This window comes from Puntigrus tetrazona, chromosome 10, assembly GCF_018831695.1.
Source record: "Puntigrus tetrazona isolate hp1 chromosome 10, ASM1883169v1, whole genome shotgun sequence".
Taxonomy (NCBI): Eukaryota; Metazoa; Chordata; class Actinopteri; order Cypriniformes; family Cyprinidae; genus Puntigrus; species Puntigrus tetrazona.
In genome coordinates this window covers 11457783-11470249 of record NC_056708.1, presented here as the reverse complement: position 1 = coordinate 11470249, position 12467 = coordinate 11457783, and the positions used below count along the sequence as shown (strand labels likewise).

Here is a 12467-nt window from a genome sequence, read left to right as displayed (position 1 = left end):
AGACAATACAATCTACCGAGAAGAAAAAAGGCATTTTCATCTGCGCTGTACCCGACACATGCAGGGCCAAACACCTGTCACCGACAGACTTTCCTACTCTATCCCTCTCTCTTTTTCACACTCCATCTCTCTATCGCCACACAGCTGACTCGCTTCCACATTAGAAGTATTATAAAATATGATCAAACTGTGTTATCTGTCCTTATGTTGGTACTGCGGATCCATCTGTATGAAATTGATTTTTTTTCATCGGCTCGAACGCTTTTCAGAGCTTGACTTTCAGACAGTCCCGACAAAGTCTTTCTAATCTCCAATGAATTGCAACATTAATACCCAATTAGTGGCCTAAAATCATCCCAGTTATATTTCAAATCAAATCTACATCATAAGCAGCTAAAATGGAGTGCCTCTGGTTACAAAACCCCTTATGAATAAACATGGCACAATTAAACAACAAAGCAAGCCCATTCTTTGAGAGAGACAGAGGCAATTAGCAGAACTTGTGGCTTTTACGTGCCTTATGGCGCTTCAGAAAGGCCACTGAAAGTGCGTTCTCTAGTTTGAAAATCCACTTCGCTTTTCTCTCAGCAGGCTAGACGTATCTCGTCCGCGGGATGGCTATGACAACCAAACAGAGACAGATTGCTCATCGTTCCTAATTCCTTAAAGGCCGCAGTGATTGATGCACTGGGCTTGACACCCGCTTGCCCGCCAGCTGATGGCATTTCACACGGCTAGAAGAAAAACAGTAATTACTTGTTCCCTAAAAAGAGACACGGTTTACCTGAAACTATAGACTGATTTCTGATACAAGATGCAGATATCGTTATTGCTAAGAGAAGAGAAGATGTCAAATATCATAGCTGGTTAGACTAAAGACCTTAAGAAAGGTTAGATATGTCATTGTCATCACTATCATTGTCAGTATATTATATTGCATTACTGAGCTTCTCACCATAACCTCCTAATGACCCACATTATTCACTGCACTCTGAAGAAAGTCATCAGATAAATAAAGAGACAAGAAAATGAAGCACGACCAAATGCCAGGCAAATAAAAACAGATACAGCCTTTGTGTTGCGATAAGCTCTTAATGTGCTCGTAAACACAATTCCTGCTGGTGGCTTTGCTTTCAGAAGTTCAGATGTGAGCGGAGACCGTTTTATCATTTTATTTGGTGTTTAAACTGAGCGCAAAACACACTTGTAACTATAAAACCTTCCTGTGATTGTTCTAAACTCATTATATGAGTGAACAGAATTCATACAATGTTTTAAAAAGCCTACTGTAAGTTGTCCAAGCACACTTTTCTGAATTCGAAATTTGAATTTGAAAAGAAAATAAAGGCTTTTATTTTCGCATGTCTCGAAACTTCAGAAATGCTGCCTACTAAAACCCATTATTTGGGTATTGAATAGAACATTTAAACAAAGTCTTGAAAGGCTTCGTAAAAGGACGTTTGGAATTCAAAAATATCAACTGTCCAAGGGCACATCCAAAATGAAATGAAATAAAAATTTTGTTTTTCTGGCGTGGCTCAAAATAAATGTTAATTGAATCCAAAAATGTCAACGGTCTAAGGGCACAGGTTTAATAAAATAAAAAACAATTGTATTATTTGCATTTACATTAAAAAAGATAAAATAAAAATAAATAAAAATAAAATAAAATAAAAAAATAAATATTGTATTATTTGCATGGCTAATTATAATAATTAAATCAAAAAATGTCCAATGACACAGGTTTCCAAAATTAAACGAAACCAAAAAAAATGCAACAACAATGAGGAAATCCTTACAGTAATAGTTCTGCTTGCCCTGATACCTTGCCAACGATAAGCAATAAACGGCACTACATTATTATTGCTAAGAGAAGAGAAGATGTCAAATATCATAGCTGGTTAGACTAAAGACCTTAAGAAAGGTTAGATATGTCATTGTCATCACTATCATTGTCAGTATATTAGATTGCATTACTGAGCTTCTCACCATAACCTCCTAATGACCCACATTATTCACTGCAAAATAAAAAAATAAATAAAATAAAAATAAATTAAAATAAAATAAAATAAAATAAAAAAATAAATAAATATTGTATTATTTGCATGGCTAATTATAATAATTAAATCAAAAAATGTCCAATGACACAGGTTTCCAAAATTAAACGAAACCAAAAAAAATGCAACAACAATGAGGAAATCCTTACAGTAATAGTTCTGCTTGCCCTGATACCTTGCCAAGGTGAATAAGATTGTGTCACACTGATAAACGGCACTACAGCCTGCAATATAGAGACATTCAAGTGAGAAAAATGAAAGAATGACATTTGCTGGAAGCGCATAAATAGAGATACTTATCACAAGTACTGAATTGCCCCACTATAGCCCAATAGCTCCATTTTACCCACAATCCCTTCCATCTGAAGAAAGTCCAAGATGCTAGACAAACTTCATCAGACGGACTGAGTTCTGGCCGAAGGGGATCAGAGCTTCATGCGATGCGTGTCTCTGTAAAACCCAGCAGGATTTAGGATTTCAGCAGTTTGGAGTAGCATTGCATAATTCTGAAAATCCTCAATCTTTGGATTTCTTGTATTTTGCACAGATTGACAAGTAACTTTTGGGTGATGTATTGCCATTGGAGCTGGCCTGCAGCCCGGACTGCTTGAGCTTTGATCAACCAGGTAAGAACGGACAATGAAATCAATCGAATTACCGCACCAATGGACCGTCGAGACATTTCTAAGGCAATTAATCATGCAGATTAAAGGCGCTCGAAAAATAATGATGTAAAAATAGCAGCTAATTTGATGCAATATTGGTCTGCTATGATTTCGGAGAAGCTAAAAACAAGCATTCATCACTAGAGGTATGCAGATAATGGAGATAATATGAGATTAGAAATGGCTTTATTCACTTATATAGATTTTCATATACATTAGGTGATAATCACGAGGAGGCGTCTCAAAGCCAAGAGGGGGGTCATGGCCAGACAGGTGGGATACCATCATGGGAGTGCTGACTGAGCCGGGCCAAACAAAGCATCTAAAGCGTCCAGACAATCCTGGTCCCGACCCAGACCGTCCTGGCACACAGAAAGGCCAGCTCAGTCAGCGACGAGCCCAGTCCAGGAGCCGATGAAAAGATAATTCCCCCCCTCGCAGACCACATGCGGCGCGGGGCCGCTTGTGAGCGCTGACAGAGCAAGATCAAGCAGAAAGGATATGAGTGGGAAACTTCAAAACCTGCTCATGTTTCTGGGCCCGTGAAAGGATTTGTATAACACATTCACTTTTGATGGACTTTCCCATGTTCCCCCAGACAGCTCTTTTGCTGTTGACGTGTTCAAATAATGAATCTCTTATGTTTAATTTTTTTCAGTGTTTCTAGTGGTTTTGCCGGGATGCTGGGTAATCCAGTCAGTCTCGCGTCGCAGCTGAGAACAGATGGAGTACCGCTGATTCTACAGCTGCCAGGAAAACGGGTGAGTCTTCCGAAACAGAGCGAGGGATGCTAGAGCAGACGGAGGGCAAAAGAGAACAAGGTCAGGGTGAAGCACGCAGAACTATGTGTTAAAGCGTCACACTTACAAATTTGTAGCTTTTTGAATATATATATATGTATATATGTATATATATATATATATATATATATATATATATATATATATAGAGGCTGATTTGTTTGCAGATTATGTGTAGTGGCAGCTCAGATCAATTCATGCTCATTATTGGTTTCAAATTTAACAGAAGTGCCAGCAAGAGTATCGCATTTCTCATTTTCGCTCTTTTTCTTCCAATTTAATGGCATAATTACAGAACAATACAGTGGAATTATCTTTTGAAGCGAGTCTAATCATGCATTTCTTCTCTCATTTCAGAACAAGAAGCATTTTCTGATGAATCCAAAGAAATTGCTCCTACATTGTCTTCCTCAGGCGTTGAAATGGAACGTTTGTGTGTGATTCTTTTGCTTGTAAGTAAAACTTTCGTAGTGAATGCGCAATTCAATGGGTTCAACTGTGACGCCAACTTCCACAGCCGCTTCCCCGGTGAGTGAGCGCTTGCTTTATTCGTGCAAGCATTTGATCAGTGACCAAGTAATTAATGATATTTCGATCTCTCCTAACAGCTGAGCGGGACATCAGCGTGTATTGTGGAGTGCAGACCATAACTCTAAAGATAAATTTTTGCCCGGTGCTTTTCTCTGGATACACCGACACTGACCTGGCTCTGAACGGGCGTCACGGAGATGCCCACTGCCGAGGGTTCATCAACAACAACACCTTCCCTACAGTCGTGCTGTTTAGCATCAGTCTCAGCACGCTGGAGGCCTGTGGAAACTCGCTTGTGGTAAGAGACCGGTTTTCACCACTTTTAGGGCCTGCATGTAGGGCACTGACCCACGGCAGAATGATTTACTCACATTAGCCCTTAAATGGCCCAGAACTTTAATTTCAGGTTCAGTCATTAGGAGGAAAAACACATTTGTTCCAGTAAATGCTAAACTACAGCTTGTGTTTGGAGAGACAGTATCCTCTCCATGACAATCTGTCTGTAATAAATGAAGAACATCTGCGGTGAGGTGGATTTAGCTTTGGTTGGGTGACGGCAGAGATCCGGGAGTGATAAAAGAGCTGAGGATTAGGGAGGTAAAGGTACATTAGTTTTAGGAAGAGCAATCACACCTTAGTGCCTTTGTGTCTGTAGGTCTCCACGGCTCAGGGGCCTAACGCCTATGGGAATCTCTCCATGGTCCAGATTGGGAGTATAGCAGGATACATTGACACTCCGGATCCCCCAACGGTCATCAGCTACTTGCCGGGACTGCTTTATAAGTTCAGTTGTAGTTACCCTCTGGAATACCTGGTCAACAACACCCAGCTTGCTTCGTAAGTCGCTGTTATTTAGCAAACGAATGCGTCTGTGTCCTTTTATTCAATTCATGCTCAATTATTCACAGTATTTTGATGGAAGATAAAACAGTCCCAAATTGCATGTTGTAAAATGTTTAGCACTTATTGTTAAGCTTTAACGAGCTAAATTGTGAGGCATAATTAAATTAGTATGCACAACGAATATGTCGTAAAACCTAATGCACGGTTGATTACAAGGACATCAGACGGTAAATCAGGAAAAACTATTACACAAGTTTTCCTTTCAGACTTTAATTGGCCTGCAAAATATATTTATCACGTTTTAATAGCTTCTTTTGTTCGAAGGTCGGCCGCAGCGATATCAGTGAAGGACAGCAATGGCACTTTTGTGAGCACACTGAATTTACTTCTATACAACGTGAGTACTTGTGGAGCATCAACGTAGTTTCTAATTGGGCTTAGTCGTTTGTTTAGGTCTATATAAATAGATGACTTTGATGATTTTAGTTTGTTTCTTGTACAAATGTAATATAAGAATATATTTACTTTAAAATAATAAGAATGTATTTAATTATTTTGTGAGGGTGTAACGCTGGACCCTGGTCTTAAGTCACTGGGGTGTATTTATAGCAACAGCAAAAAATTAATTGTACAAGTTGAAAAACATTAGGACATTAAGTAAACATTACATTCCATGAATATATTTAGTAAATTCCCTATGGTAAAACCTAATTTTTAATTAGTGCATTTTTCATTAGTGCTCTAATATACATTGTTAAGAAGTTTTGGACAACTTTAAAAGTGATTTTCTCAGTTTTTAATTTTTTTTGCACCCTCAAATTCCAGATAATTAAATAGCTGAATATTGATCCAATCATAACAAACTAGATCAATAGAAAGCTTATTTATTCAGATTTCAGATGATGTATAAATCTTTTGACTGGTTTTGTGGTCCAGGGTCACACACACCCACACACACACAATATACCATATATATATATATATATATATATATATATATATATATATATATATATATATATATATATATATATAATTTTTATTTTTTTTGTGTATTCACAATAAAATATACAACTTTATAACAATTTGTTTTTTATTAAATGTAGATTATATGTTATTATTTTTGTATTAAATAATTACATTTTTAGATGTATTGACTAATTAAATGTGTGTGGTGTTTAATATTTAAGGACTCCACATACGTCCATCATCTTGCCATCCCAGTGTCTGGTCTCACTCTGAAGACGCGGGTGTTTGCTGCCGTAAAAGCCACCAACCTAGACAGGAGGTAAACTACAAGCACACAAACATATCTTGGGAGAGTATCTTGCAAGGAGGCCCAAATGCAAAACATACTGCACATATGATACTGAAACGGTCTAATTGGTGAGTTAACCACAAAATCTGATGGCGGTCAAATGTCTATGGTCTATGGACTGTGTTACTGCTTTGTTAAAGCACTTCCCTAAATGACCTCCTCTCTTATATCTGATAAATCCAGAACTGGTTTAGCCCATTAAAGGAAGAATGCTGAGTGACTCAATGCCGGCCTTGTTTAGGGCCGGTGATGGGCGCCACTAAAGTGGATGGGAAAGATTATTATGGGCCCTGAGTAGAGATAAGACACATGACTTCTATATGAAACAACAGTGGTTTGCTCATATAGAGGCATTTTGTATCCAGCCTTGCGTGTTTTAGTGACTGATTCACGCATGTCACTCCCCACAGGTGGAATGTTCTGATGGACTACTGTTACACGACTCCCTCTGGGAATCCTAATGACGAGCTCCGATACGACCTATTCTTTGGGTAATTCTCTGTTTTCTGGATGTCCTCACGCATATGCGTTTGTGTGTGTATATAACCAGAACTGAGGCTGAACGCTAGGCATGTCTTGTCTCTGGTCCAGCAGATGTGATAAGGACCCGCAGACAACAGTGTTTGAGAACGGGAAGAGCCAGATGGGCCGCTTCTCCTTCGAGGTGTTCCGCTTTGTCAAGCACAAGAACCAGAAAATGTCCACCGTCTTTCTGCACTGCGTGACCAAGCTGTGTCGCTCTGACGACTGCCCCCTGCTCTTGCCTGTAAGGATGGCTGCTTGAGACTAATATTATAGTGAAACCCAGAAAGCGTGTGTCAACATGTCTGGGTCATATTTCATCCTAAAATCTTTCATCCTAAAAGAAAGAAATAATATATATATAGATTTTTTGCTAACACTTTACTTAAAGCCTTTATTATAACACATTTAAAAAGGTTTACATAAAGCTGTATTTTAATAAATAATTGTAAGCTAAATTCAGATAAAGTTTCTTATGTGTTTTAATGCATTATATTTTCTAAAGTTGCAAGTATTACAATGCACTATAACTGTGGCTACAATGTAAATTATATGTAAATTATTTAATATATTTTTAAGAAATAATATTAGTACCAAAAAGATTATTTCTTTAAAAAGTTCAGGTTCAGACTTTAAAAAAATAAATAAATAAATCTCATGCTCACCCCATTTAATCACGAAAATACAGTAAAACTGTAATATTTTAAATTATTAATACAATTTAAAATAGCTACTTTCTATTTTAACGTATTTAAAAATTCATGTTCATGTGACGATTTATTATTATTATCGATGCTAAAAACAGTTGAGCTGCTCAGTATTGTTGAGGAAATCATGATACACATTGAACAACGGAAACTTAACAGAAATCAAACAAAAAAAGTAAAGCCAAAACAATTATGTGGAAAAAATATTAAACCGTAAATGTGTCATGGTAGTGCCTTTAGTTTATACTGAGAATACAATGAGAGTCACTGTCTCATCAATAATTAAAAACAGTCTAGTGAAAGTAATAAGAAGGAAAACACTTTTAGTTCTGGTTGTAATAATATGCTTTGTTTTCTGTTATTAAAGGCAAAGAAACTAAGCTGGAACTGTGTTTATTAATTACTAATATTGTCATCCTGACAGATCTGTGGTAAGAGGAAGAAAAGAAACGTGTTGGAAAGAACTACCGTGGCTTCTGGCAATGCAGTCATGACTGCAGGGCCCATCATCACCAGAAGTGGTACGATATGAGCTGTAATGTAGTGTTTATGTAGCACATGATATCAACAACACTGTTATGTATACAAAACATGAGATAAGCGTGCTCATCTCACTAAAACAATCCTCATCTGTCCACAGATGAAACTCCCACCAATAATTCCCAGCTAGGTAAGCCTTGCTTTGTCCTCCACTTTAGACCTCTTAAAAAGGAGCTAAATCCTTCCTTCTCAGTACTGTGGCGTTTCTGATGGAGAATAAAAGCATGCTTTACTTCCTTCCAGAAAATATAGAGGATTTTTTTTTCCCCTCAAAGGATCTAGCGGCTTAAAAGCGTGACCAAAATAACGATGAGTTGGAGTGTTTCCGACAGAGAGAAGTTAATAGAGGGTAGAAGCAGGTGGTGTTATCAAGAAATGAGCAAGAGGACTGAAAGAAAGAGTGTGCGATAGAGTTCGAACGGTGGGTTACATATTATAAGTCTTCCTAACACTGTGTGTGTGTGTGTGTGTGTGTCTTTCAGCACAGTTAAACAGCCCTCCATTCAAAATGAATTCAGTGACGAGTGCCTTGATTTCCGCCATCGCGATCCTCGCCGTTATGAGCATGTGTTTCTTCATCCTCTCTCTGTCGCTGCTGAGAGGGAAATCAACACCCTTGTCAGGAACCCACAACCCTGCGTTCAGCTAAACGCACACACACACACACGGCCGTTCGGTCAGCTAAACAATACAACATTACCTGTGTGCGGAGCTCTTCGGTTACACACATACAGTACAGGGAAATAATATCATAATATCACTCTACACAGCCTTTAGCTATACAAAGATGCCTATTTTTGGTCACAAAGCATGAATACTTCATTCTCATCACTGCAAACTTACATAACACACAAATTTAAACCATTAGAGGCTGAACTCTGATTGGAAATTATTCTCTCACACATGATATAATCAGGAATAACGGCATTAAAAGATTCACTCAGTCATTTGTTTTCGTTAAAGTGTTTTACAGGTTAAACAATGTAACATTGACTGAATCACGTACACACATGTGAGATTCTCAGTCATACCGGTAGACCAAACAAATCTGGGGGCTGCCATGTTGAGACCACGTGACCAGCTGAATAATACTCACTTAATGGACAGTTTGGCTAATGAAATGAGTTAAGGGCTGTTCACACCAAGCGCGATAATGATATTAGTGTCTGTTTATTCTCAGCACACACGCATCTTGCCGCTTTAAATTCTCCAGCTTGTGAGAACAGCTCTGATTCTGATTGGCTGAAAAATCGTTCTGAAAATGATTCCAACGATATAATTTTCTGCGCCTTTATCATTATTGTTGTGGTGTGGATTTTTAGAACGGTATATTTATTCCTATCTTTATCGCTTGGTGTGAACGGGGCTTTAGTCACGGCTTCTAAAAGTGAAAAAAACTGAATCGGCATAATTCTGCTTCCACGCCACTAGGTGGCAGTATAAGTTCAAGACGACTCACCCAACATAAACAAAAATTTATAAATGCACTTAAAAATGCTCTATGCATGTACAAGAAGGGAGACGCTTCTGCTTTTATGATCAGATTTTTCTTTCAGGTTAACTACTGTTATGACAGCTTAAAGCCAAATGTCTGCATTCTTGTACTTGCATGAAGCATATTTCTGGCTGTAAAGGGATTCTTGTTGTTCCTAACACATTTTGATTTATTTGGAAAAAGCCGGTATTTTTAAAAATGTTTCTAGTATTTTCTCTATAACGGCATACACTGTTGCTTTGGACCCCATTAACTTTCATTGTATGGGAAAACAACAGTTGAAATATGTTTCAAAATATCTTCTTTTAAGTCCAGCAAAGGTAAGAAAGTGAGATTAGGAATCTTCAGAAGCTTAATTTTTAAAATGAACTATCCCACGATTTATTTCATACTTTTAGAAGTGACCTTAAACCACGACACGGCAGCACCACGATTTGTTTCCGTCAAACCCGGAACATGATACATAAAATGATACATTGAAAACGATCGTAGTCACACAGTGTAACGAAAACATGAATAGATATTCTGTTTTTACAAACCTTATTTAATTGCACTTGTAAATGAACTGATCAACAGAGCAGCAAACTGTTTTTTACTTGTATTTAATTTGAAATGTCAATTGATCCGATCTGTTGGTGCAGTGTATCTTAAAGTTAATACCTCAGCCCCTTGCTTCATTATTGCAAGGTTTAAGATCAGTTACAAGAAGAACATAAGCAAAGGTATCTAATAGACTTGCCTAACACATATTTCTAGTTCAGTGAGAATATTAGAGGCTATATGACAGAAAGTGAGGCGTCTATTCATCACAACAGCACAAAGGATCATGGGACACCAGTGATTCCGAGTACATTGCTCTCTGCAATAATTAGTTTGAGTTACAAGAGCTGAGAAAGAGACCATAGGGAACGAATTTAATTAAGTCAAACAGCAACCTAGATCACCATGCTATGTGATTGAGGTGGATGAGAAGACTATTTAAGATATTTTTAGTTTTAATTAATTGTATTTGTTTTTACTCATTAGTATTCATATGCCTCAGTGATACCCACTGAACAGTAATAAATCTTAGCACTTAGTTTCACATACTCTAATAATCAGTATTAGCTTTATTCTTTAAAGATATTTGAATGGAGTTTATGTCCAAGATAATTTAATTAAATTTAACAACAATGTTATTATCCCCCAAACACGCATTTGTATTACTTTGTAGATTTTTCTTTCCTCTTTTTTTAACAATAAAGTCAATTCAGATGTGTGTCTGAATATTTTTTTGTTTGCAGATTTTCTTGTAGTAATTACAAAACACACAGGGATCACGATATATTTCTTAGGTTTAATGTTTCCAATGCTGTCCTGTTGCAGAAAGCAAGCTTTCAAAGCTTTCCGATGACTTGCCAGCTAAACAAAGAGCATGTATACATACCAGACCTTTGAAGATGCCCAGGCTTATTATCTGTGACATCAGTGACAAATATTAATAGAATTGTGGCAGAATAAATGAATGGCTCCATTTAATCTACAGAAAGGCAGGGGGTGAGACCCGCTATGTCTTCTCTGGATATGAAAAGCAAACAATCTATCAAAGCATAATGCTTTCTCTCCTGGAGGAAGGAAGAAACCAAAGACATCAGAACTCTCAGGGGGAAAAAACATATCAATACTGTGGTAATCATTTTGATACCATATATACATATATATCAAAGCAAAATGATATTTCCTTCTGAAACCATTGTTGTATCGTTTTACGGTCAATATGCTTTATGTAAGAGTGTTACAGTATTGGTTTCAAAGCTGCATGGTTTCCATAGTGACATATAAGTACACCCTTCTTAAATAAAAATCCACTTTTGTTCCTGGCATGAATTTCTTGATCTGACAATCTCCTCATCTGCCATAAAGAAGGGTTGAGTGTCAGCATAGAATATAAGGATTAGCTCTTTTGATTTTGAAGTGACCTAAGAGCACAAACCCTGAATCATACAATCCCAGCCTTTGACACAGAAAGTGCTATTATGAACTCTATTTTAAATTAATATGAAGTTGTTACATGTTTAATTAATAATATAGAATACATATGAAAAACATTTGATATATAATATATTTGGGGAGTAAAAAAAAAAAATCACACTCCTGGCATGTGACATGGACAGGGGTCACGCTTAAGCTTTATTAAACCCATTTGTGATTCTCCACAGATTCACCTGAGATTTATCTGGATCTGTGGCTCATCCCACTAAGAACGAAAAGAAAAAACTCTGAAACAAAGTGATTAGTTTGGAGCTTAAAGCAGAGCCCTCTCATTACAGAGTAATCCACTGACCTTTTCACACCACTTAACAGTGTTTACACACTCAGTGGCTGGCTTTCAATCAAACGTGCCCTGTTTTTAGACCTCTTGATATATGTGATAGTAGCATTATTTTACTCAGACAACTGTTTAAAGAAAAAGGCACAGCTTGTGTGATCAGGGATCTCTGACTTGACTAAAATGTGCAATTAGAAACCAGACTTGAAATAAAGCAAGATTGGTTGGTGTATAAGTGTTAAAAGACCAAATAAGCACTGATTGGGAACATCTGGTATTATTTATTATCTTTTTTCAGGTGTCAAGCTATCAACCAAACTTGACTCGATTGAGATATTACCGTAATGGTATGAGTCAAAACAAAGCCCAGGACTGCACTGTGATGTGTATAATGAATGTTTTACTCACCCCTCTAATCATGTTGTCTGATTTATGATCTATTTAATTAGTTATCTAATAATGCCCAGTGGGTTTAATTTATGAAATGCTGGCAGAATTAATTTTCTGTGTAAACAGTTTGCAAAATCATTCTTATGTAACTTGCAATAGGTTTATCAACATACCTGCATGAAGAATTACCTTACAAAAAGCGCAAATACACATATTTAACGTTAAACAGACAGACGGATAGATAGATTATTATATTTTATTTAATATGCCTGTTATTATGACAAACCCTGA

General features: G+C 37.1%; 1 protein-coding gene across 1 annotated transcript; it reads left to right on the top strand.

Moving 5' to 3' along the window:
* Nucleotides 1-3411: 3411 nt before the first annotated feature.
* On the top strand, nt 3412-11417 carry zpld1a (zona pellucida-like domain containing 1a). The gene is made up of 11 exons (XM_043250856.1): nt 3412-3483; nt 3880-4050; nt 4131-4351; nt 4709-4890; nt 5221-5293; nt 6087-6184; nt 6625-6705; nt 6806-6980; nt 7868-7964; nt 8084-8113; nt 8466-11417. Exons 2-11 carry the CDS (start codon nt 3945-3947, stop codon nt 8630-8632), a joined length of 1230 nt encoding a protein of 409 aa, XP_043106791.1. The 5' UTR covers nt 3412-3483; nt 3880-3944; the 3' UTR covers nt 8633-11417.
* The last annotated feature ends 1050 nt before the right edge of the window (nt 11418-12467 follow it).

Coding starts and splice junctions, on each gene's coding strand:
- zpld1a (XM_043250856.1), top strand. CDS start 3,945: ATGGAACGTTTGTGTGTGATTCTTTTGCTTGTAAGTAAAACTTTCGTA. Junction 6,706..6,805: donor CGATACGACCTATTCTTTGG/GTAATTCTCTGT, acceptor TCTCTGGTCCAG/CAGATGTGATAAGGACCCGC. Junction 8,114..8,465: donor CACCAATAATTCCCAGCTAG/GTAAGCCTTGCT, acceptor TGTGTCTTTCAG/CACAGTTAAACAGCCCTCCA.